The sequence below is a fragment of the Chamaea fasciata genome, unplaced genomic scaffold (genome assembly GCF_029207755.1).
Source record: "Chamaea fasciata isolate MVZ Bird 193981 ecotype frontalis unplaced genomic scaffold, bChaFas1.0.hap1 SCAF_3, whole genome shotgun sequence".
In the NCBI taxonomy this organism is placed as follows: Eukaryota; Metazoa; Chordata; class Aves; order Passeriformes; family Sylviidae; genus Chamaea; species Chamaea fasciata.
Window position 1 is genome coordinate 95,267,709 of NW_027094088.1, and position 24,164 is coordinate 95,291,872.

General features: G+C 36.7%; 1 protein-coding gene across 1 annotated transcript in view; it reads left to right on the forward strand.

Annotated features, from left to right (window-relative positions):
• Positions 1 to 24,164, forward strand: part of SNTG2 (syntrophin gamma 2) — a 219,053-nt gene that overhangs the window by 153,870 nt on the left and 41,019 nt on the right. The window contains exons 10-11 of the mRNA XM_066179844.1: positions 7,911 to 8,040; positions 15,689 to 15,727. Of these exons, the coding sequence (XP_066035941.1) occupies positions 7,911 to 8,040; positions 15,689 to 15,727 (169 nt within the window). The remainder of the gene's footprint in view (positions 1 to 7,910; positions 8,041 to 15,688; positions 15,728 to 24,164) is intronic.

Genomic DNA, 24,164 nt, shown 5'->3' on the forward strand with positions numbered 1-24,164 from the left:
AAATGATACGACAGTGCATAATCATCATGCCTGTGTCATATATATGTGCCTGTATCACTGTCATATAGAAACTCGTATTTATGAGATTTTGGCAAAGTACATGGTACGAAATATTGTATTTTTGATCATAGAATTTTTTTGCATCTCAGAGACATAACTAATGGTTCATAAAGTAACTGTGGAATAGGATGTCAGAGGCTATTTTACTGGGCTTCAGGAAATATGAAAGCAAAAGTGAAGTTTAATAAAGCTTCAATAAATAATACACTTGAGAAATTTTAACACATTGCAGCATACATAAGCTTTTTCTGCGAAACATTCTGCAGTACAACTGCCTCAAATCTACCAGTAGTTGTAGGCCAAGCAGTCCACAGTTCTCCATATGTATCAGAACAGGAGTTCATTCACTGTCATTATTTTCCACAGTCTTCATGGGTTGCCATATATTTATTTGTCATTAATATATATTAAAGAGATAATGGGGATTTCTATTGAAGAATCAATGTGCAGGTCACCTGCTATGAGGAAGTACCAGAAATCCACATGAATACCTTTCTTGATGTATGCCAGATTTTTTACTTGTTTCTTAAAAGTGACCTGAAAAGCATTATTTTTTTAGTAGGACAGATACACTGTTTAACTTACAGCAATTCATCTTCTACGACAGTTGGCAGCTCCTCTCCCAGACTTTGTGTTAAAGCATCACAGGTAAATAATAATAAATTCTCCAGAAAAGTTTTAGCTTCTTCCACAGACTTTGTTTGAACTCTCAGTTCTCTTTTACTTTGTCTCTCATCCACTTTCTTCCTCCCTAGTTCAACTGACAAGTTTATGCTGTCCAGCCTTGTCCAGTCTATCATAGACCTCCAACCGTTCAAGGCTTAGATGTTCGGTGAATTAAGTAAACAAGTCTCAGTGTTCATATTCATGCATCAACTTACCATTGGTATTCTAGAATCTAAAGGATAAATGGAAGAGGATAGAACATTTCAACCTCTGATTTCTGTTATCACCCTGACAGTTTGAAGCACTTTCACTCCTGTGCTGTGCACTTTATACATTAGATGGAGAAATCCTAAGGGATTCCAGTTCCCAAAAAGTAGCATGGGAATTTTGAGAATTCTTTGAAGTAAAACACTTTCAGATACTGTACTGAGTCTGGCTGAGATGAAGCTTATTTTCCTTATAGTAGTCCATATGGTGCTGTGTTTTGGCTTGTGACTAAAGCAATATTATTAGCACACCAGTATTTTTGTTGTTGCTGACCAGGGCTTGCACACCATCAAGACTTTCTCTTTTTCTTGGTCTGCTCCTACACAGTAAGTAGGCCCAGGGTAGGCCAGAAGTTGAGAGTAGACACAAGTGACCAATGACCCAAATTGACCAAAGGGATTTTCCATGCTGTGTAACATCTTTGCCCAGCATAATAAAATAAAATAAATAAATAAGATACTGAGCGGAGAGGGCTTGGGGGAGAGCAAGCCATTTCTCAGAGACTGACAGGACATTATTCTGATTGTGAGTGATAGTGAGTGGTTGCCTTTGCATCACTTGTTTTGTTGTAATTTAGTTAGTTGGCTTTTTTCCCTCTTCTTTTGCTAAACTACCTTTATTTCAGTTCATGACGTTTTTTGTTCCTTGTATTCTCTCTCCTATGCCTCTGGAGAGTGCTGAGGGAGTGAATGACAGTATGGATGCTTTGCTGCTGACCCAAGAACAACCCATCACAGATATATTTTTCTTGTAAGATTTGAAGAACTTAGTGCTTTCAGTTCTAGTCTTGGAGAGACATATTCTCTTGTGACGTATCTCACTCCCATATATATTTAGGACATATTCCACTCCTTAATTACTAGTGGGGTTTTTTATTATTGTTTATTATTGTATACACTCTGAAGGAAGATGGAATGACTCCATAAAGCCTACTGCCAGCCCATGATACTTTACTTGTAAAGTAAGTGCTCCTTACTTGTTTTGGTGAACCAACAAAAACAGCTATATGAGCATTAAAGGGATATTGCCTTGAGGTTAACTGTGGATGAGGCATTTCCCATATTCTTACTAAAGGTGTTTGTTTTTTGCCTGAGGGACACCAGACTGCTCTTACCATATACTGTGAAATGCATGCATTTTTGCTATTATCCAACTTTTATCCTTTTTTTGCATTTCCTCATGTTCATATATGCATAGTGTCCAACATTTGTCTTCTTTAATGGTTCTCTAAAATCAGATATCTGCTTTGCATGAAATAAAACCTCTGATCTAGATAAAAATAGATAAAAAGTCCTGCTTTCAACCATATCTACATATCTCTGTTCCCTTTTACATTGCATCACTCTAAAGCCATTGAAGTGAGTCTGAATTCATTCCTCTGAATGGATCACAGATCCTTCTGACCAATTTCGTAATTTTACCATACCCTAATATTTCCTTGGAGCATATTTGCATAGATGGGTTGACAGCATGCCTGTTTTTCCTGTATTTTCCTGGGTCCATGAGTCTGTCATACTTGTAACTTTTTGTTTCCTGCACATTCTTTTCATGACTGTGTTTTGTTGCAGTGCTTCATTATATTTTATCCACTATGTTACTTCAGCTGGTCTAGCAAAGGTGCTCTGGCATCAAAACAGGCAGATTACTTTTTAAGTCAGTGCTGTTGAAGTATTGGAACTATCACTTATAGTGTCACGTACACAGCTGTGGGCCTGCTCCTCAGCTAGATGGGCTGTATGAAAGGTCTTTTTCCCTAGTTCCTAAATGAATTAAGTTCACAGCGGTCTATACAATACTTTCTATCAAAAAATTACCTATAGTCCATTGGCTTTTGACATAACTTTTTAACTTTGCAAAATGTTATGGCTTTTGAAAGGTTCTTACAGATCAGCTATCCACTCACAGGAAATGCACACTCTGCTTTCTTCAATCCTTCATTTCCCTGACGTAAAAACATCGTTTTTCACCTGTGGAATTCTTGCAGTTGGCTACAGCAGAACTTACCATACTTTTGTTAGTATACTCTGATATTTAAAAATATATAGTATTGTTTAGCCAACATATAGTACCTGTAAATTTAAGTACTCTTGCTGTTCTGATGTGGTCAACTGCCTTCTGCCAGTGTGGATATTTCCTCTGACCTCATTCACTTTACTTCTCCCTGATATTCAAGATTGTTTCGTATTTTCAACATTCTTTTTCTAGTGGTGTAAGAAACCTTACAACAAGAAAAATCTTGTTTCTCATAAGGTAGGGCACAGTCAGATATTTTACTAAAGGCCCTCTTCTTGTTGCCTTTATTTAAAAAAAAAAAAAAAAAAATTACAATGTATGACATGTCGGCATTTTTCTCAAAATTAATTTTTTTTAATTGGAAATGCCTTGCATAGATAGAGTTGTCTGTATAAAAGTATACTGTAGTATACTTTTAGTGTGCTTTATATCAAATCTGGTCTAATCTAATCAGATTAGGCTGTAATATTTCCTTTGTGGCTAAACTGTGCAGTTGAAATTCTTCTGTACTTCGGTTGAGTTTTCCTGTAGCTGTGCCCAAAAAAAAGGCGCAGTTTCAGCATACTCTTGTGTCATGAGATATTTCCACTCAGTTCTACCTATAGTCCTTAAAACTTCAGTTTAAAATAGACATTCTAGCAAGAGGGCCATGAAATACTATAAACAAGCCACAAGAAAATGTTGTAACAGAAGCAATAAAAACTAGCTCAAACATCAAAAAATCATACAAACAGGAGGGAATACTGATTCAGGACCTGGGGAAATGCAAAGCTGATCAGATCTGTCTGTCTGCATCAGCATGGTAGTAAAGATAAAAGAGATGCTGCCAAACCTGCATCTAGATTTTTGTAGAAATATCTATATCATAAAATACCTATATAGGTCTAAGAGAGATGGTTTCACATGCCACAGATACTAAAAAATATAAAAGTATGCTTTTCTGGAATTCTTCGCCTCCAGTAAAGTAAAAATTCAGCTTTTCCCATTTCAGATGGCACTGAAAATACTTTTTATCTTAGAAAAGTCTTTGGATTTAGCACCTCTCTAGTAGCAAACTACTTGTATGGAAAAATTTCCTTACTAATATTAATTAATACTATTTGTTTAAAGGTGTGAATTTCAAGAAGACAACCTAAAGTCTACCAATACTCATCTGTTATTCTACCTGCCATACAAACAAAGATAGTATTTATTTTATTACAAGAAATTAATGCCATAAACAAACTTCAGAAGAAACCAGGAATGCAGATCTATTCATCATTTCACCATGAAAGTGAGGTAGAAAGACATGAGTATAAGAAGCAATGCCTCATGCTCCTTAGTAGAAATGCTTGAAGGAAACAAAGTTACAGACAGAGAGACAAATCTCAAAGTAAGAAATGTGACAGCAGTGCAACACAAATTTCTAGTATTTAGGAAATGCAAATATTCATTTCTTTTTCTAGTCGCAGGAGCCAGTAGCATAACTGTGGTAATAGTAATTTCCTTTGTCTCTGTTTTAAAAGGATCTTAGGGCATCAGAAAAAAATTTAAAAAACAAACAAACAAGTAAAAAAGGTGCCAAAAAAGCCAAATCAATGAATAAAATAAAAGCCCTACAGCAGCTTTATAGCATCTTGAAACCTTTCAAACTTACTATTTGATATTAAATGTAAAGCGCCTCCTTGACAGCTAACAGGAATAGGTGTTTTGTTGTGTCCCTTTTTTTCTTTTCTGTCTTTTGAAGAAATGGCATAGAGAAGTGCTTGTCATTTAAGCCTATAGGATTTGTTTTCTCATGAATTCCAGTGCCATCTTGGTGCTTGCTTTGATTGTTTCACTTGAAACAAAAACCTTAGGATTTCTTTTGTTAAGCTTCTATTTTTAGTTTGGATATCTTGTTTTTACTTGTAACCTTCTGTACACTATGCTTTTCAGAACACAGTCTGGTACATGGAACAATATCAATATATTATGAGATCTTCAGAGAGAAATTTTTGTAACTGAAAGCAAGAAATAATCGTAGTAAAGTTGATTAAGATTCAGGGCAAAAACACTGTGTTATTACCCGTCACTTCGTGACTGGCAAATGTAAACTTGGAAAATTCCTGATTGTTTTTTATTCTATGTCATTTAGACTGAACTGCTTCCTGGTAAAACCACCTTCCTGCCATGTCAGCACAGTGGGGACAGCAGTGCCCCAAAGGTCTGTCACGTGTGCCAGGTGACCACTGCTGGCACATCAGAAGCCTTGAACCAGCCTGAGCTCTGGGAAAGGATGTCCTGGTGTCAGTTTGCTGGAGACAGGGAACAAGCTCTGCAGGAAGGGCTTGGGGATCTTGGCAGACTCCCCACTGAGCAGGAGTCAGCTGAGCACAAGTTCAGTGATGAAGTCCCATATAAGGGGCTGTGTTAGCAATAACATAGTCAACAAGCCAAGGGAAGTGGTTGTTCTCACCTATTCTCACCTGCTTGCATTCCTGAGCCCACACCTGAGGTAGCTCCCTCTGTGTCCAGTTTTGGTCTTCCTGTGGATAAGATTTGTATTTTAAGAAAGTTAGTGAGGAGGCTGGACTAGAGGACTTGCAGGATCCCTCATGCACTCTTTGATTCTGTCCAGATATCCTGTTACTGAAGTATTACACCTCTAGATGAATATTGAATATTATTAGCTCTCTGTAATTGATTACGATATTTTAATAAGTTAAAGAGTAACAGGAGTTTTAGTGTAATTCACTCTATCACCAGCACCATGTTTCAAATGATATTTGGTAATTTTTATAACAAAAGGGTTTTTTTAAAAAAATTTTGATTGCCTGTTTTGGTCACATAAATTGTTAGCTGAGGAGGTCCTTTCTGTGATCTTTCATCAGCCACTTATGTAACTTTATGCCACTGGGATAAGGCATTCAGGTCTTCGTGTGTCTGCTGAAACTGAGTTAGTATCTAGACACCCCATGGTTCCATGGAGAGCACATATTATTCCTCAGCTCTCTTAAATGCTCTGTACAGTCCTCTTGCTGTGTAAGGATCCTAGAATCTTAGCTTTGATATTTGAATGGGACATCTAAGCAGGACATTGTGAATGGCTTCTTCTCACAGCATTAAATTAAGTCTGTTTCAAAGACCCAGTGTGTATCAGCGTGTAAGGGCTGACAGATTCTCACTGTCTCTCTCAGTGGGATGTTGAAGAGATCATACCATAAGTCATTTCATTACAGCACTGTTGGGATCTCTGTCAGAACCTTAGGTAAAAAGGACAATATCCTTGGGAGGTGGTTATTTTACTCAGTATACTTGAAGGCAATAAAGGGATTTTTTTTTTAATTTTTTCTTTCTTTCTTTCTGAAGAGGTGAAAGAGATTACTGAATGTGACACAGAATTGTGCTATTGCTGTCAAGTTTTAGTAGTTACTGTGATTATTCAATCATGAAAGAAAAACGGGCAATCAGCTGATACATATCTAAGTCTTCAGGCCAAGCATGTTAATTTTTGGAAGCAGTAGATATAATGCTTTACAACTCCTTTTAAAGGAAAGCATTTCATATATATCTATTCAGATACTTTGTCTTATTTATATTGTGTATGATGGGTAGTTTATGTTACCTTTTCTGGCAAGTATATAGAGTTCAGTACTCATGTTCACCATCAAACTCCCTACAAATGACAAAGGTTAGGTTAATAACTTTTTCTGTAAGTCAGGAGTGAATAACTGCCCATAAACCTCTACAGGTCATTTTTGAATGTTGACGTACATCATCAATTAAGCAGTAGAGATCTTCACCTTAGATCAGAGAACCCCAGGAAGACTCAGCAACTTCATAGAGCAGTATTCTGACCCAGTAGTTGGTTTTCTTCTACGTTGGTACCAGAAATGGAGCAATGTAGTTTATTAGTATAAATATGTAACTTACAAATGTAGAAGGTAGAAGTGATATTCTCCATATTATACACAAAACAAACAAGTGCACAATCATTGAGATAATCATAATTGTCTTTCATAATAGTATATAACTAAAATCTAATACTCCTGGCAATCATAGGCAATTAAATAATCTGGGTATCTTTCTGAAATTTAGTTACTACAACTGTTGCATGTCACTTTTCTAAAATTTAGGCCAGTGTACTTCTGTAACGCTACTTAATGAGCTTTTGTTCTTCCTATTGGATAATCCTAAGAGTTAAAAAAGCATATCCCACCAGCATTCAGATGCAAGGGATTTCAGAGGTACATATACAATGCCTAGCTTACTGCAGATAGTAAGGAAAGCATTGGTATTTGCAGAATAAATTTGCTATAAACTCATAAAAGTTGCATTAAAAGTTATACAACGCAATTGCACATTAGCCTGTGCCAATGCTGTTTTGAGAAATCTATTTAAGGAAAATTTTTGTAGAAACTTCTAAGAATGTTTTTCAAATTCCAATGACATAAAAGTGCTTGAAGTAAGCATTGCTTTGAATGTTGCATAGAAAAGTTTAGGAATCCAAGAAATGAAAGCTAGGGAAGATAGTGCTTTGAATCTTCATACATTCTTGTAAATGAAGCCAAAATTCAATAAATAAAATTGGCATTTTGGTTTAAAAAAAAAAAAACTTTTTTTTTTTTTTTTCAAAAAGACCCAATGCATATTTCCTGAATACACTACCTTAATTTCAATAATTATGAACATAATATGTATACCCAGGGGAAACAGATGATCACCAGCACATGTATGTATTGGTACAGGAAAAGCACTTATTGTATCTGTTGCTCCTGGTACTGCCCTATTATCCTTGGTATTGTTGACTTTCTATTGATTGGTAAATTAAACACTCAAAAACTTTTCAAAAGGCATAAAAATCGCTTGAACACTGATGAATATTGGGCAGTTTCAGAAAACTGACATATCTTCCTTTATGGATATATTTCTTCTTACTGCAGATCTAATGCATTTGAAGTGCTGGCACTCGATGGAGTTAGTACTGGGATACTTCAGTTTTATACAGCCCAGGAGAGTGCTGACTGGCTGAGAGCAATGTCAACTAACATCAGTGATTTGACACTTCAAAATGTATGTTACTTTCTGCATATTTTCTTGTTTATGCTATTGTAAAACTATTTCTAGTTTTCAAAGGGTAAAAAACAATTCACCTTTAAGTACAATATATAAAATACTTGTGTATGGGGAGGAAAAGGAGAAAGGAAAAAGCTGGGATAGGCTGCCTGATCAGAAGTATCAAGAGGTTTTCAAGGCTTGCAGTGTTAGCATAGAACAGAAACCAGTAGAAAACATTCATAATTTTAAAGATTTTTAGGGCAAAATATTTATCCATACTTTTTCCATACGCAGAGCTTTAGATGTGACCATACATTTCATTTTTACATTTTTGTAGTTAAATTTAATTAGCATTTGTTGATTTTGAAACAAGCACGTGAAAATTCTGTAACTAGTGAAATATGATTTACTGAGGCGTACTGGAGACCATAATTTTATATCTTTAGGTTGTCTGAGAGTCAATTTATTTAAGGTGACATTATTCCATCTCATTTTCTAAAAGTCTAAAGATGCTCATGCTATTTTAAGTTATTCCTGTAAATTAAAAATTAATAATTGCCTTTGTAAGCAGAAGTATTAACTAATCCCCAGAGAAACAGAAAATTACTATTTGGACAGCACATTTATTATTCCAACAAAGAGCAGCTAAAAATATTGATAATTACAGAATTAACCATAAAGCTAAATAGGAAACGCAATAATGTACAATTTTGAAAATATATTTGTCTTTAAGAAATGATAAAATTCAGTGATGAAAATACAACAGCACAGCTGTCACTGAAAGAATTGCCTGTACAGGTTTTAATCTTTTTTTTCTCTACATGTGTAGAGTCTATAACTTCCTTCATAAATTATGATTTAGTAGCCTGACTTTTATTTGTGGTTTGCGATCTAAACAAACTGTTGTTTAGGTCTCCAGATTATATTGTGTAGATTTTGTATTGCATTTCAACATAAATCTTTAAGTCTGTTGGTTAAAACAAACTTAAAATTTAATTTGTTTCCCTAGTCTTCAAAAGCTACTTGAATCACATTTGATCATAATAGTTCATTTCTTCCATTAATTCTTTTAAATTCAATTAAATTCAAATCCTTATTCAATTGCTTAAGCAATCTCTTTGTCAAAATCAGACTTTTTTTGCTTATGATGCATTCTTTTTAAATACTATTTAGTGACTCACATAATGTACAGGGTATTATTTTTTTATAATTCTGAGGAAGTGTATGGTAATATTTCAAGAACAATTCCAATTCATAGTTACTAAGCCTTTTTTTTTCTTTCTGAGAAATTCACTGAATGAAAGCCACTTCAAGGATTTAAGTGAATCAGAATAAAAATAAATTCAGGCAGCTTTTGTTAGTCATAGGGTGCTAGTCTATTTTTTAAAAGGACTATATGCAGTAACTGTTCTGACACAGTATCTGACTGTGCTGCAACCTGTCGGCAGCAATATTTTATTATAAATGGAGTACTTTCTTAGTCTTCTTCACTATCTATTAATAGTGAATTCTGTCAACAAAGTAGTCCATCTGGTGTTCATCTCACTGGCTGTTCCTAGGAAGGTCCTGAGGAACAACACTCATGATGAGTGTCCATGCTTTGTTTTTTTAGCAAGTTACCAAGTAAATTCTGTGTAGCTCATGTGAGAAGCTTGTACACTTTTTTGCTTAGACAGTAGCTTTACAGGTTTTGTCAGGTGTGCAGCCTATGGTACAACTGGAAAGGTCTGGCCAGAGCATTTATTTAATTACTGATCATCCGAAGGGGAGGTGCAGTAGTCAGTGAGAATCACTTTTGCTGCAAACTTCTTTTAAGACGAGGATTGAGAGGCTGGAGTACAGCAGAAGGCTGGACAATTCTCTGCATCTGGACAGCCAGAAAACAGATCACTGTCCACAGTGCTTAGGACCGGGCCTTTGAATTAGGCTTCTTGGAAGTCCATTTGGAATCCTTTTTATTACCTTAGTCTTATTATTTCAAAAAATGATTCTTTTCTTATGATACTTCTAACACTGACATTAGGGAATGAATCTCAGAGCCTCTTCCTGTTTCTGCACTTCTCCACTCTGTAAAGTGTCTCCCCATTCTCTAAGACCGAAGATTATCACTACTCATTCAGAAATTGTTTCAGAGAGTTTCTTATCTGGTTGTGGGTTATTTCCATGAGTACTTGATGACTCAAAGTTCAGTTGCTTCTTCGAATAGATAAACTATTGATTTCCTATTCTGACCCACACCATTATCTCAGTATGGAATTTAATTACGAGATACATGTCCATACAATGGACTTTTTTTCTAACACTGTTAGCATAATGTCAGCATCCTTACCTGAGCTATTACTAGGTTTTTAAGCAGTACTTAATATTATTCATATTTTACTTCCACACAGTTTTACATTTTGTTTTGCTGGTACTTGTTTCATGACTTTAGCAACTTTTCTTGCACGTTAGTCATTCTTACTTAATCTGTGCCTATTTGTGTTACTCATATACATTTTTTTTTGTCCTACATATTTGCATGACATTTGGAATAATTTCTTTTAGGATTTTAGTTCTTAAAGAGCTTCTAATAGGGATTGGTTTTGTACAGTGTATCCAATCTTTCCTGTATCACTTTACCCTCATATACTTCCTGTTTTAATTTTATCCTAATACAGTCATGTTCAGCAGCTCTTTGTCAGATCTCCTGCTGATGCCAGGAGACAGTCCTAGTGTAGGTAGTGCAAAAATAGCTCTGCCACAATGTGACACTTCTGCTAATGTCAGACTACTCTTCTGAAGTACTGAAACATCTAACTTCTGTACAAAGGCAAGCTCTCTGGGGATCAAGTGTATAGGAGGAGTCATCTTTCAACAGCAGAGATGTGAGAAATTGTCACTGCATAGGAGTGTATGTTAGCTTATTTTGAGAGTGTTACTTGGTAGATGAGAAATAATAATTCTGGTGCCAGCCTGGACTTTGTTTTTAGATGACAGAGGAGCACAGAGAATGCCGCAAAGTGGATAAAAACTTAAGGGTGTCTTTTCAGCCATCATTGCCGATACATGCTTTGTATGCTTAGCTCAGAAAATCTCCTAGTTAGAGTCAGCTTTACAAGCAACATGCATTTACTTTTATTTCTCAAGACCCTTGCCCCAAATTATTCATCTCTCTGTTCGTATTTTGTTTTTTCACATACTTTTCTACCAGCATGAAACTACCCTATCATCTTCCTTTGTGATTCAGTCCTCATTTTCAGTGTTCTCAAAGCTTTTTACGTTTACTTTTTGCAGAAATAAATACAGCACCTCAGATTTATTTCTTCATACACCTCTTTTCTTGCAGAAGGAGGTACAGTTGAAGAAACTGAAGGAAGAGGGGTAACAGAAACTGGCAGTGAATCTTCCATGATGAAACAAGAAGCACAGGAAATGAGTTAACTCGTTTAGTGAGATGCTTCTCACTGCTCCTGTTCTTAATTTCTTCAGCTGAAGGGTTCTTTGTAGGCTGAAGTGACAATGCTGTAATGGCTATGATATTTTAGGAGAAAGGTTTTTGGGATAATTTATATTTCTCTCTCTGGTTTTCACAATTTGGATTGGCAGCTATTAGACATATGCAGGTTTTCTCAAGGATCTTAATTACTTTCTTTGAAATACAGCACTGAACATAACTTTAGTCATAATAAGTAGAAGCACCTAAAGGTAATGCTGTCAATTCATTTACATTATAGAAATTTGTTTCTTATATTTAAAACTTTCTCAAGGTATTGTGCTTTTTCCAATATACTCTAATGGTGTTACTTTTAAAAAAAATTTCATAAATGAGTAGGTCATAAGCAGATCAGAGAACACGTTATGATGAGCTTGTTCCACTTTAAAAATTATTTTTGATTTTTATAAATCATTCTAACAGTTTCATTGGAGGATGGTAGAAACTTAAAATTTGATATTAAAGTAGGGTTATTAGTGCAGATCACATTTATGCCCATCACAGTTTTTTTTAATTGTAGATGTTGTAGTCCGTAAACCTTCTCTTATTTCTTCATGTAAACACATATCTGGGTGATACTCTGTATTGCAGTTGTGTGAAATTTCTATTGTAATAGGAAGAGACATATGAAATATGAGCTTTAAACATGCATTAAAAAAAAAAGAAGATTGAGAAGGTCATGCTTTCTTTACACAGCAGAATGTGGGGTACATGTAGATGGAAACAAAATCCATGTGTATAGGAAACAGTATACAAATTTGACTGCCTCAATGATTAGATAAACAATTCTATTCCCAGGGTGAAAACACATATTTCTTCACTGCTGCTTTTTGTCATTTTAAATGCAAAATTCCCAGTTGAAAGTACCACAGATCAGACTGTAGAGGTTGTAAAGGGAAGTCAGTAAGGATAGGACCCATATTCCCTAAACTTAGCCAAGCAGTCAGCAGTCACATAGGATACAAATGCAGCTAGGAAGAAATAGGTGCCTATCAAGGTCCTTCACTTTCACTGTTTTCTTGAAAGAGGAAAAAGGTATATTATATGTGAGATAGATCCCAGCCTTGGAGGTATTTAGACTTAGGTAAACGGTTCTGAATCATTTCAGTTCCTGCCCCGTATGTATCCATTTAGAACAGAGTAGAGGAATTACTATTTGCTTAATAGTTCATTTTCCAAGTTGCCTGCAGTCTTTGCAGACCCAGGTTTTTTGTTTTAGTTCCCCTGCTGTGTCCAGCTCATATTTCTATACTGCAGCGCTGAGAGCTCATGCGCTGCCAGCAAGGTAAATGTATCCCATTTGTATTCCTGTCTGTCTGCACCAGCTCTGGAGACACGTGAAGGGCACGTGTGGCGCCAGGTGAAGAGTGACTCTGGGATGTAATATGATATAGAAGCAGATCTCCTCTCCCCACAGCTACATCGAGGCTGCAGCCATCCTGCTTTGAATAGGGAATGAGTGGTCTGTGCAGTGAACAGTTGCAGAGTCCAAAGCATTCTTCCCTATTATCCTTACCAATGGGAAGCTGAGCTGGTTACGAGGATGCTCTTCACAATATTCTACCTGTTTAGTGCAGAAAATCTGCATGGCCAGTCTGACACACTTTTTTCCAGGCACATCTGAACTCATTTTCTTGCCCTGGTTTGTGCTATAGTAATCTTATTTTTGAGTATTGTTTTTGACACCCTTGAAAGGAAATTATATTTTCTGTGTGTACAATATGGCTTTTGTATAGTTACTTTGTGTATGTATTTGTGTCTGAGGCATAGGAGAAAGGTTGTACCTGATTATAGGCAGGGTGTATCAGCATTTCTACTGACATTGAAGTATTCTATATGTCCTTTCATTATGTCATGCAAAATTGCTCTAGCAGGATTAAGCCCACCACCAAATCAGACCGGGGATCCTTCCTTCTGCAACTCTGGGCATGTCACCAGTTTGTTTTAACCAGGTTACAGAGTGAGGTTTTTGAGTTCCAGCTGGTTTGTTACTGATGGAGCCCCACAGGCACCAAGAAGCCCAGACACCTCCCGGCCAGTGCTCCAGGCCAGCTCAGGCACAGTGCAGCCCTGCAGTTGTGCCAGGCTGAGGAAGGCACACCTGTGTGCGTGACCTGCCAGGAGCCTTGCTGGGGCCCATCTGCCTGCTCAGCAGCTGAATTTCAGTTCCATCCTTGTTGTTGCCCCCTGCCTGTTTCAAGTTGTGGGTGCCAGCACCTGCAGCCTGTGACCCACCGCTGTTGTGGTAGTCCCTGCTCCTCCTCTAGGGTGGCAGGGAGCTGGTAGGGCCACTCCAAGAGCCTGGCAGGATCTCCCAACACACAGCCCAAGGTGACAACCAGGCCAGGCAGATACCCCAGGCAGCTTGGTCTATCTCAGACCCTCAGTCACTCCTAGCTGTCTGATCCACCAGCACACCTGTCACTGTTTAACTGCACAATTCAGTTCCAAAGGGCTGCAAAAGTGAGCATGTGAGGGAGAAGAAGCCCTGATGCCCCATGATGAGTTAAGACTGATTAGAGAGCTCCTACAGCCACGAGCATTGCTATCACCATCTGTCCATATAGTCTAGACTCCTGTTGTCATAAGGTCATTTTGTTTATAATCATAGACACTTCACTCTATGGAGGACAACGACTTATAATTGTCATCTGTTAGGTGCAAGTGTGTGTGTGTGTGTGTGTATAAATCCTGACACATCCTGAGGCCTCACTCATTACCATAACAGTAAGTCTGTTGGACCATACAGATGTACTGGGTCTGGCTGGGATGGGGGTAGCTTTCTTCATAGTAGCAGGTGCTGTGTTTTGTATTTGTGGCTAAAACAGTGTTAATAACACACCAGTGTTTTGATTGGTGCTGAACAGTGCTTGCACAGGATGAAGGCTTTTTCTCACTCTGACCTACCCCACCCACCTCAGCAAAGGATGGAACAAGGAATTAGGAAGGGACACTTATGGGACAGCTGAGCAAAAGTGGGCGAAGAGATATTCTACACCATTGTGCTCAGCAATTGAAATGACATGGTGGAGAAAGGAGGTGTGGTTTTGTCTTCCAAGATGGCTCTTGCTTGGAGCCTGCTTGTGGGAGGCAGAGAGTGATTGCATTTATACCACTTGAATTTTTGGTTTTTTCTTTCACTTAAGCTCTGTTCATCTTGACTCACAATTTTTTCTTGATTCTGCTTTTCCTATTCTCTCACTCTTCCTGCTGGTAGGGAGAAGGAAGTGAGCAACTATGAGGTTACTCAGCTACTGGCCAGAGTCAACCCATCACAGCAGTCAATGGCATCACCATATTAACTGAGTTACATCCACAGATTTGATCTTACAAATCTGGTATGCCCAGGATACAAGAAATACTCATTTCCTATGGAAGTTGTAGTTTTCCCAGTGCATAGGTGTAGGGTTTTGGTCATCCATCACAAATCTTTCATTTCTAATAAAACTGACTTTTTAACAAGGTCCTTTGGAAGTACTCATCAACTCTAGGACAGTTTTCAGCTCACTTCTAGCACATAGGGAATCTGGTTTTCCACTCTAATTTATTTCTTTCTAAATTCTTATCTACACTTAATAAAATTGAACTTTAAAAAATGTTACACTTTAAAGAAGTATTTGTGTACAATATATGTCAGTATTTGTCCACAACTCAAATGGTACAAACTATGACTGCCATAGAAAAATAAAACTGATCAAAACTCTTCATTATCTAAACAAAGAGGAAAAACTTTGTCTTGAAACGTCAACTAAGAGGAAAGCCCATGCAATTTTCATTTCATCTTTAAACATGTTTTATACTCTATGGTCATCATTTCACAAGGACTTAATTTCAGACCTCAGTTAAGAATCTGCTTAAGCAATTGTTAAATTGAGACCTAAGTGAGATGTCTACAGTACAGTATATTATTTTCACTCAGACTGGCAAAGTTAAATTAATAAATACAAATCATTATGCGGTATTTAAGGAAAACTCTGATAAAAGGCTTTTGTCTTTCAAGTCCTTGGTTTTGCAAATTCACTATAATAGTAAAAATCTAGTATTTAAGCACTGAATAATAAAATTTCTTACAAATATAATTGGAAAGTATTAATGTAGTATTCAATAACTAAGTCAATCAATGCTAATTACATCACAGAAGCTGTTCAGCATATTATTAACTCTATGTGTTCTTCCATCTCTTTTTCATAGATGAAAATGGCAAATAAATGCTGTTCTCCCTCTGACCAGGTAAGATTTCCATTATGTTATCCAATTTTTTTAATTTGTGTGATTACATTGTTGGAAAATTTCTAGAGCTTGCATATACACATCTAGTAAGTTTTAAAACTGACTAGTAGATGGACTGCAAGATCAGTGATGGGAAAGCAAAGTTCCTCTCACTGTAAGTAAAGACAAGGTTTGTGACCACTTCAGGAACCTGAACAGGCTTAAGTCTATGGGACCTGATGAGATGCATCCCAGAGTCCTAAGAGAATCTGCTGATGTAGTTGCCAAGCCATTCTCCATGATGTTTGGAAAGTCATAGAAGTCAGCTGAAGAACCTGGTGAGAAGTAGAAAGGAAACATTGCACCCATTTTTAAAATGGATAGAATGGAGGAGCCCAGGAACTACCAACCTGTCAGCCTCATTCATGTTCCTGGCAAGATCATGGAACTGATCCTCCTAGAAGTTGTGATAAAGCACTTGAAAGGCAGGAAGGACTTGGAGAACAGAAAACCAACTGTGTCCTGGGCTGCATCAAAAGTAGAGAGGCCAGCAGGTCAGGGCAGGTGATTCTGCCCCCTACTCTGCTCTTGTGAGACCCCTCTACCTCTGCATCCAGCCCTGGGGATCCCAAAATAAGAAGGACATGGACCAGCTCTAAAAGATCCAGAGGAGGGCCACAAAGACAGAGGGAGAGAACACCAGTCCTATGAGGAGAGACTGGGGGAGCTGGGACTGTTCAGCCTGGAGAAGGGTGATCTTATTGCAGTGTTTCAGTATCTAAATGGGGCCTATAAGAATGACTGGGACAAACTTTTGGAACATATTGTGATAGGACAAAAGGTACTAATTTTAAACTGAAAGAGTGTTGATTTACTTTAGCCATAAAGAAGACATTTTTCTTACATTAAGGGTGGTAAAGCACTGGGAAAGGTTTCTCAGAGAGATAGTGTGATACAATTCTGCATGAGGCCAGCATGTTATGAGCCCCATAAAGGTGTATCAAGCTCTGAGGGTTGACCAGCAACCTCCCAGAAATGGCTTAATAATAATTAGTAAGACAGCTTGATCAGAGGTGTTTTGAGAAAGCGAAAAGGTTTTAATAAAAGAGAAAATAACAAACCATACAAAACAAAATAAAAGCCATGCACAGTGCAGGGAAGTCCCTTATACCTGCTAAGACACCCTGAAAAAGCTCTGAGAATCTCCGTGCTCTCTTTTATGTAGTCAATGATTTAGGAGAGTTTTTTGGCAAGCTGCCTGATAGAAAATAGCTGCTTTCTTTGGCGAACACCTAAAAGGTCCAACAGGTGCCTTTGTCCTGGCACTGACCCAATTACAGTGGGAGAAGAACAGAAGTTTCTGGTTATTCTTCCTTTAAACTCCTCGGGTGAACCTTAAACTCTTTTCCTACTATGGAAACACCTACTTGGGTGTGGGGGTGCAATGCAACAGTGGTGCATGCCCCATCCCTGGAAACATTCAAGGTCAAGTTGAGTGGAGCTCTGAGCAATCTGATCTAGTTGAAGATGTGCCTGCTTTTTGCAGTGGGGTTGACCTCCGTTAAATTTAAAGCTCCCTTCCAACCCAAACTGTTCTATAATTCTGTGCTTTAATTACTCTCTTTGCCATGGCTTTTAATTATTAATTAAACCAATATGAAAAACAGGTAATTATGAATCCCAGGGGGGAAAGTATTTGATTTGGGTAACTTTTGTTGAATGAACTGTCTACTGCAAGTAATTTAGTAACTATTTGAAGTTTTTTCTTTATCAGTTTAGGCAGACATAATTTCAGTTAAAAAAAGGAAGACATACTCTCCCTCAATTTTCAAAAAAATTGAGGTCATGCAACTATATACGTATCACTAGATACATAATTTGATTTCCTAAATAAATAGGCTAGTCTCCATAAACTGCCTAAATAATCAGTGCAGAAACTTATTCTGTTCCAGAGAGCTGTTCAAATGTGGAACTTGGTATCAGTGCTTTAAATCATCCTTTGAAAAAGCCACTTTTGCTATCTTGACTTGCCTCAACCTACTCTCTAAAGCAGGTGACTAAAGTTAGGCAGTACAAATCTATCCCCCTTTTTCCATTCCAAGTATGAAAAGAAGGACGATCAGGACCTTTATTTCAAAAGTTGAAAATTTAAGGTACAACTGACAGCAACAAACATTGGCTTGCTCTCTGCCAAAAAGTGAGAAAAAAAATTATAATGAATTTGGGCAGATCAGGTAAACAAAACTAGAAAACATAAAAATATTAAAGAAGCAATTGTGAACAATTGTCCTGTGAAAATTTGCTTTAAAATCAGTCAAAAGGTGAATTCTCGAGTATATATATATATCACAAAGGCAACATATAAAACTTGGCAATGATAACTGAAAGCAGAAGAGGAATTGTTCTGGCTTAGATTAATGGAGCCTATTACCATCAGTTATGTAATGTTTGTACAGACCTGAATAACTCTTATTAAGGCAATTGATTTAAAGTTTAGAGAAAGGATAACCTTAAGAAATTGAAGGTCACTTGAGGAACTGCCTTGAAGTAAAATTTGTGATAGCTGCAAATTTATCTTTCCTTTTGAGAATAGACATTCCTGAAGAATTAAACAGGTCCTTAGATTTTCATTACTGTGTTGCCTGCGGTGAGTTTTCTTCATTGCTTTTAGAGTCCAACTTAACCTTTTATAAAGGGAGAAGGTTAGATGTGGATAGGTTTCATTCAGATTCTGTTTTTCACAAGCCGTTAAAAAACTAGGATTCAGGGTTATCAAGAATGTTAAAAATTACTTTGTTAGACCTGGCTTTCTTCTTTGTCTTTTATATTGCCTCTGACTGGTTTTACTGCAAACTGAATCTCCAGAACATAATGAATTCTGTATGCATTTAAATAAAAAAAATGGGAAAGGACGAAGATATTGGTTCTTGGGTCTAAACCAGCTTTATTTATGGGTCTCTTTGCCAAAAGATGTCAAACAAACATGGTGTGATTCTTGGCCTGTGCAAGGCAGCAATTTATATTTTGATGAACCTTGTGGATCCCTTCCAACTCAGAATATTCTATGATTCTCTGATTCTATAACTTTTCCCAGTGTCTGTGACCCAAAGTCAGAGGTATTAGGCAAGGTAGTAGAAGTTGTAGTTATTACTGATATGTTTATAGTGTTAAAATAAATAGTACCAGGTCAGGAAGTTAATTGGTTCAGCTACTTCCACATTTTTAAATTCCTTTTTTCCCACCAAAGCAGGGTGTTTGCATTTAAACTGCCTATTGGAAATTATTTCCTCCAAAGCTAAAATCCCAGACCGTCTGTGGAAATTGTTTGGCGAGTTCTAGTTAAACCAGGACATGTCATGTTAGTTACTCCAAGGACTACAGGATTTTAAGAAATATTCAGTAATTACACAAATTTGGAAGGTAGTTAATAAGTAGCATTGCTGAAGCTCTGGTTTTAAGTGTCTAGGTAACCTGTGCCATTAATGATAAACAGCACCTAAGCATCATAACTTTTAATTTTGCTTCATATAACTTATTATAATATCCAGAGATTTGAAAGCACTTGATTCTTTGTTATATTTGGGACGTAATTTTCAAAAAATACGTACTGCTGAATTGATTTTTATTTTTTATGAAAGTAAATTAGCCAGTTCTCTCCCCGTAAAGATAAAAAAAACTTGCAATGCTTTTTGGTTTGTTTGCTGGAGAGTTTTTATGTTTTTAAGACTTAAGCTTTAATCATGATTTTTTCAGGGGATTTGTGTCTGCCAAATGACATTTCTAAACAACTGGAAAGGGGCAAACATTATGATTGCTAATTGAATAAAGAAGAAGTTGGATAATTAGAGACTAGTCAATTTGACTTCAATCCCTTTAAAGATATTTGAAATAAATAAACAAAATACCTGTGTGGAGCAGAAAAATGACAAAGGACTGTCCTGAAGGATTTGTCAATAACAAATAGTGACAACTTCTCTTATGAACATGTAACATATCCTGAGGATGTGGGACAGGATATTGCTACGACATATCTTGATTCCAGCAAGGTTTTTGACAACTTATGACATTAAAATGTTTTAAATAAGTATTATATGGATTTGGTTGTACAGATTTTGTTGGATAATCTGACATTAGGTATAGATTACTCACTTTCAAAACTGACATATTGACTAGAAGTGCTGAAGAGGTCTGACATGGATCCAGTTCCCTTGAATCCTGCCTTTATGGTGCATTAGCAAAAGTAAGCCTACTAATTTTGCCGACATTAAGCTGTAAAACAACGTGTTAAATATATGAATGATCTTGCCATATTGAAGAATGAGTCTGAAAACCAAGGTTGAAGCCGATTAGGACACAAAATATATGAAAGAATATGTAAAAGACTGGAAAAAACTGAAGAGGTTGTTACTGGAAAATGATGGTTTTCTGGGGGGCTAAATTCTTTTAGAAAGATGTGGTTCATCCACCACTGTCTTGCTAGAACTCAGAGATATATCAGCAGAAGTCAGTCAGATAGAGAAAATATGAAAAACAACAGGTTCGTTTTAAAAACTTATTACTCTGGTTTATTATTATGGTTTATTATTACATCAGCATGTTGTAGTCAGGTACAGAGTTGACCAACAGAGACGCCAAAAACTTGCATTCCTTTGGTTTACCTTATATTCCTTTTTTTTTCCCCCTTTTTCCCCACCCAAATAAGGAATTCACCTACCCTTTACTGCTTCTCCATTGGCCCTTATTTTTTACAAATTTTACATGCACATTTGGTTATTTCAACCTTAATCTGTGATACCACCACAACTCTCTGTAAGTCAGTCCCCTTCTTCATTATCTTTTGACATTCTTCACCCATTATTCACTTTCTTTTAGTGTATTTCACCCTGTGGTTTACCCCCTTATTGATGTTGACCCCCCTGTTGACTTCAGCTACCAGCCAACTCCTCCCTTCACATGGTGAGCGATGTCCAGCATTTCCTCACACTGTTGGCTTGCCAGTTTAACATCAGGCCAGGCTGGCTGCTTTCCTGCATGCCAGAACAACCGTGTCTGCTTGGTGGCTTTTGAGAAAGGCAGGCACTGTGGGCTGTACCTAAGCCAGCTACTGCAAGACATGCTAAGCATTACTGTTGCTAAAAGGCCTTGGCAGGAATACTGCCTCTGATTTTGTGCACTGTTTCTGAAAAAGTATGGACCAGAGGTTTTCTGTGTCCTCTGTAGACAGGTTGAAAGAACTACAAAAGTATGAAAGAAATATTCAATAATGATAACTTTATGCTCAGAGAATAACATGTGAAAAGCAGCAAAGAATGAACCCACACAAGTTACATATCCTTGTTTCGTGGATTTTTGCTCCATTTGTGAACTGAGTAGACTTTTTTAATTCTTCCACTCTAAGGTGAATATCATTTGAGTCTTTAGTGGATAGGGCAAAAACAAATCTTTAATTGTGATTACAGCAAGACTGATTCATGCTTGACATGAGAAATAAAGTGCTAGAGCAGATTATTGAGAGAAAATAGGAAGCCTCCACTAGCAGAGGTCCGGAGAACATTATTGAAGCATTTTTTGGAAACAAAACAGGTATCATGGCTACTGCATCTTCGAGAGTGTAGGGTACTAAGTTTTTCAGAAGCCTCTTTTCTACCCTGTGTTTGATTATTGTAAGATCATAATTCTCAATAAGAAACTTTTCAAATATCAAGGGCTTTCTCATAGTTCGTCATAGCAGAGCTGCTGCTGCAGGCATGCCATGAACACGTTTGCCTGACTTCATCCTACAGCATACAAGAAACCCTGCACCTACTCTTGAAAGACCATTTTTTCTTCCTTTCTGTTTATCTTTTTTTTTTTCTTTCTTAAAACAGAGAAAAATGGTTTTTAAAATATAATATATAGCAATACAATTACTTTATCCTAATGGTTAGTCTGGAAAAGTTAGGTTCTTGAAGACTATAAGTTTTCAGCTTACACCTGTAGAAAGGGAGTGGGACCAAGTTCCTTTAAGCATAAAGAGACCACATAGAGATAGAACTGAGATCTTCTCTGAAGTACCACTTAAAAACACTAAACTTTTTAACCTCTAGTCAGCTAATATGCAATGCTGTGAGGTAAATATGCTCTGTGAGATAAACAGCTATAGTTTAAAATGGTTTCTTCTTTATTTTTCCACTTGTTTTTATTGTTGTAATATTGCTAAAATACAAAGCACACATATAAGAAAAAAAAAAGTTGTGAAGGATGTGAGTTTTCCATTTTCTTTAGTTTGGTTAGTTCCTGCTGCATAAATAGTGTGACTGTTCTGCTATAATATCAGAATGCATAACCAGTAAGGCAACTTACTGGTGGTAGCTGTCTTCAAGAGAGAGTTTTGTGCTTTGGATCCTAACTTGAACAAGAAGGCTGTAATGAGTAAAGGTGAGAGATATCAGGTCCAATTTACCAGCCTCCTTGTTAAAACAAGCTAACAAAGCGTAGAAATTCGTGAGTCCAAAAGAACTCATAATCTAAATTTTGCCCAGGCAGACAATGCCTGGGAAGATGTATGAATTCAGGTACATACCTATCATAGTGTGGGTATGTTGCTATTTGTGGTGTTCAAACTTTGCCCAGACTGGAGTCACAAATTTCATCCTTGAACTAAAGAACATAAAACACTTGAGTGTCATAATTCCTGAGTTCCTCTATACTTTGCTTTCTGGAATATTTCTTTTTAAATAGTAGCCATTCAGACATAACTGAATGCAACTGATGTACAGTGGAAACCAGTAATGTAATACATCAAAACTTACAGCATTCCAATCTTTTTTTTTTTTTTTTAGTTAAACTTTATGTATGTGTAAGGACTGCTTGCCCCCCCACCACCCCCACAGTCCTGCCCCAGTCACTGTTCTCTTCCAAATATGCCATCTACCACTTATTTTGGAAAAGACCCCCTAAAATGATTTAGGGTGGCTCAAGATGTACTTCTCTTTGCTTTCTTAATTTGTTATAGTTCTATTGTGCCTCATGGTATGACATTGGTTCTTAATTTGCAGGTCAGTCTGGCACCTCTTGTAGATTCTTATCCCTCTTTAATTACATAAGTGTATCTGTCTGTTCTGATGTGTCATACACAGAGATCTACTTGATTTTCTTTCTTCAATTCCCTCCTGAGTGTTTTGCATCATTTACTTTTCATAAGTATTTAACCTAAAGTGCTATATACAAAATGTTCTGACTGCTTTATTAAATTTAGGACGTTAAATTTCTAGCCATTACAGCATCTAGCTGCTTTTATGCTGTAGGAATACAGTAAGTGCAAATAAGAACTTTAATTTATCTGCTATAATAGGATTACATTTTGTTAGTGACTTGTTTTATCTCCTTGTAATGAGAGCCATTGCTCATTTTCGTCTTACAGGCACTTTTGGAAAGTGTATTAGAGCATGTTAGAAAATAAATATCAATGATATACGGGTAATTTTCAAACAGTAGTGAAAGAAGTGCTGAGAAGGGGCAGTTTGTAGTATTATGCCTCATGAGCACTCCTGAAAACTTCAAATGGCAGGTTTCAATCAAACAAACAGAATAATTTTTATCCCACACTAACATTCCCACTCATGTACTAAGATCCAATTAAAATCTCAGTAACCCAGTGGACCTTAGACAGTTTGTTATTGAGAACCAACACTTGTTTGCTCCGTTTGTTCCATACGGGTTTTGTTGAACTGAATTATTCTTTCGCCAATTTTGAGGTCTAAAAGACCATTAAATAAACCAGTCAATAAGAAAGATATGTAGAAAGAAATTTAAAAACCCTAAAATTATATTGGATATCATTCTTTTTGTCTGTGTTGTTTGATATTAAGACCCTGATAAACTGAATATATAATATCATTGTAGTAGAGTATCAACAATAATATTGTCTATTTTTTTAAAGTTAATGCGGTGTCTAAACATCCTGTTTCTACACTTTTGCTGACTACTATAGAAAAAATGTTTTGGTGAGAGTTATTCAATTTCCAGAAGAGCAAATCAAGAGCTTGAAGGGCTACTGTATTTATTTTGCTGTTTCTTAGATTTCTTTAAAATAGATTTTTCTAGATTTCCTTAATGCCAGAGCTCAGTAGAACAGAATGGAGAAGGGTTGTCTGGCTCAACATACTGGTTTATTATTCATTTATAGATAAATTGATTGACAAAAGACACAATTGATACGTTAAATACCAACATTAAAAAATAATTTGTGAGTTTTTCATAATATTAGTATGAACATTCATCCATATTATTAGCTAGTGCTTTGGCGTTTCTTCCCTGTGTAACTCATTGCTGTCTGTAAGTGTGGCCTTAGCTGAAAATGAGCGATCTGCTCAGCAATACTTGTGCATTCAGGTTGGTGATTCACTCTAGGTTTAAGTACCTGTTTCAAGAGCAATATAATCCTCTTAATGTATGCAAAATGGAACCTGGAATCTTT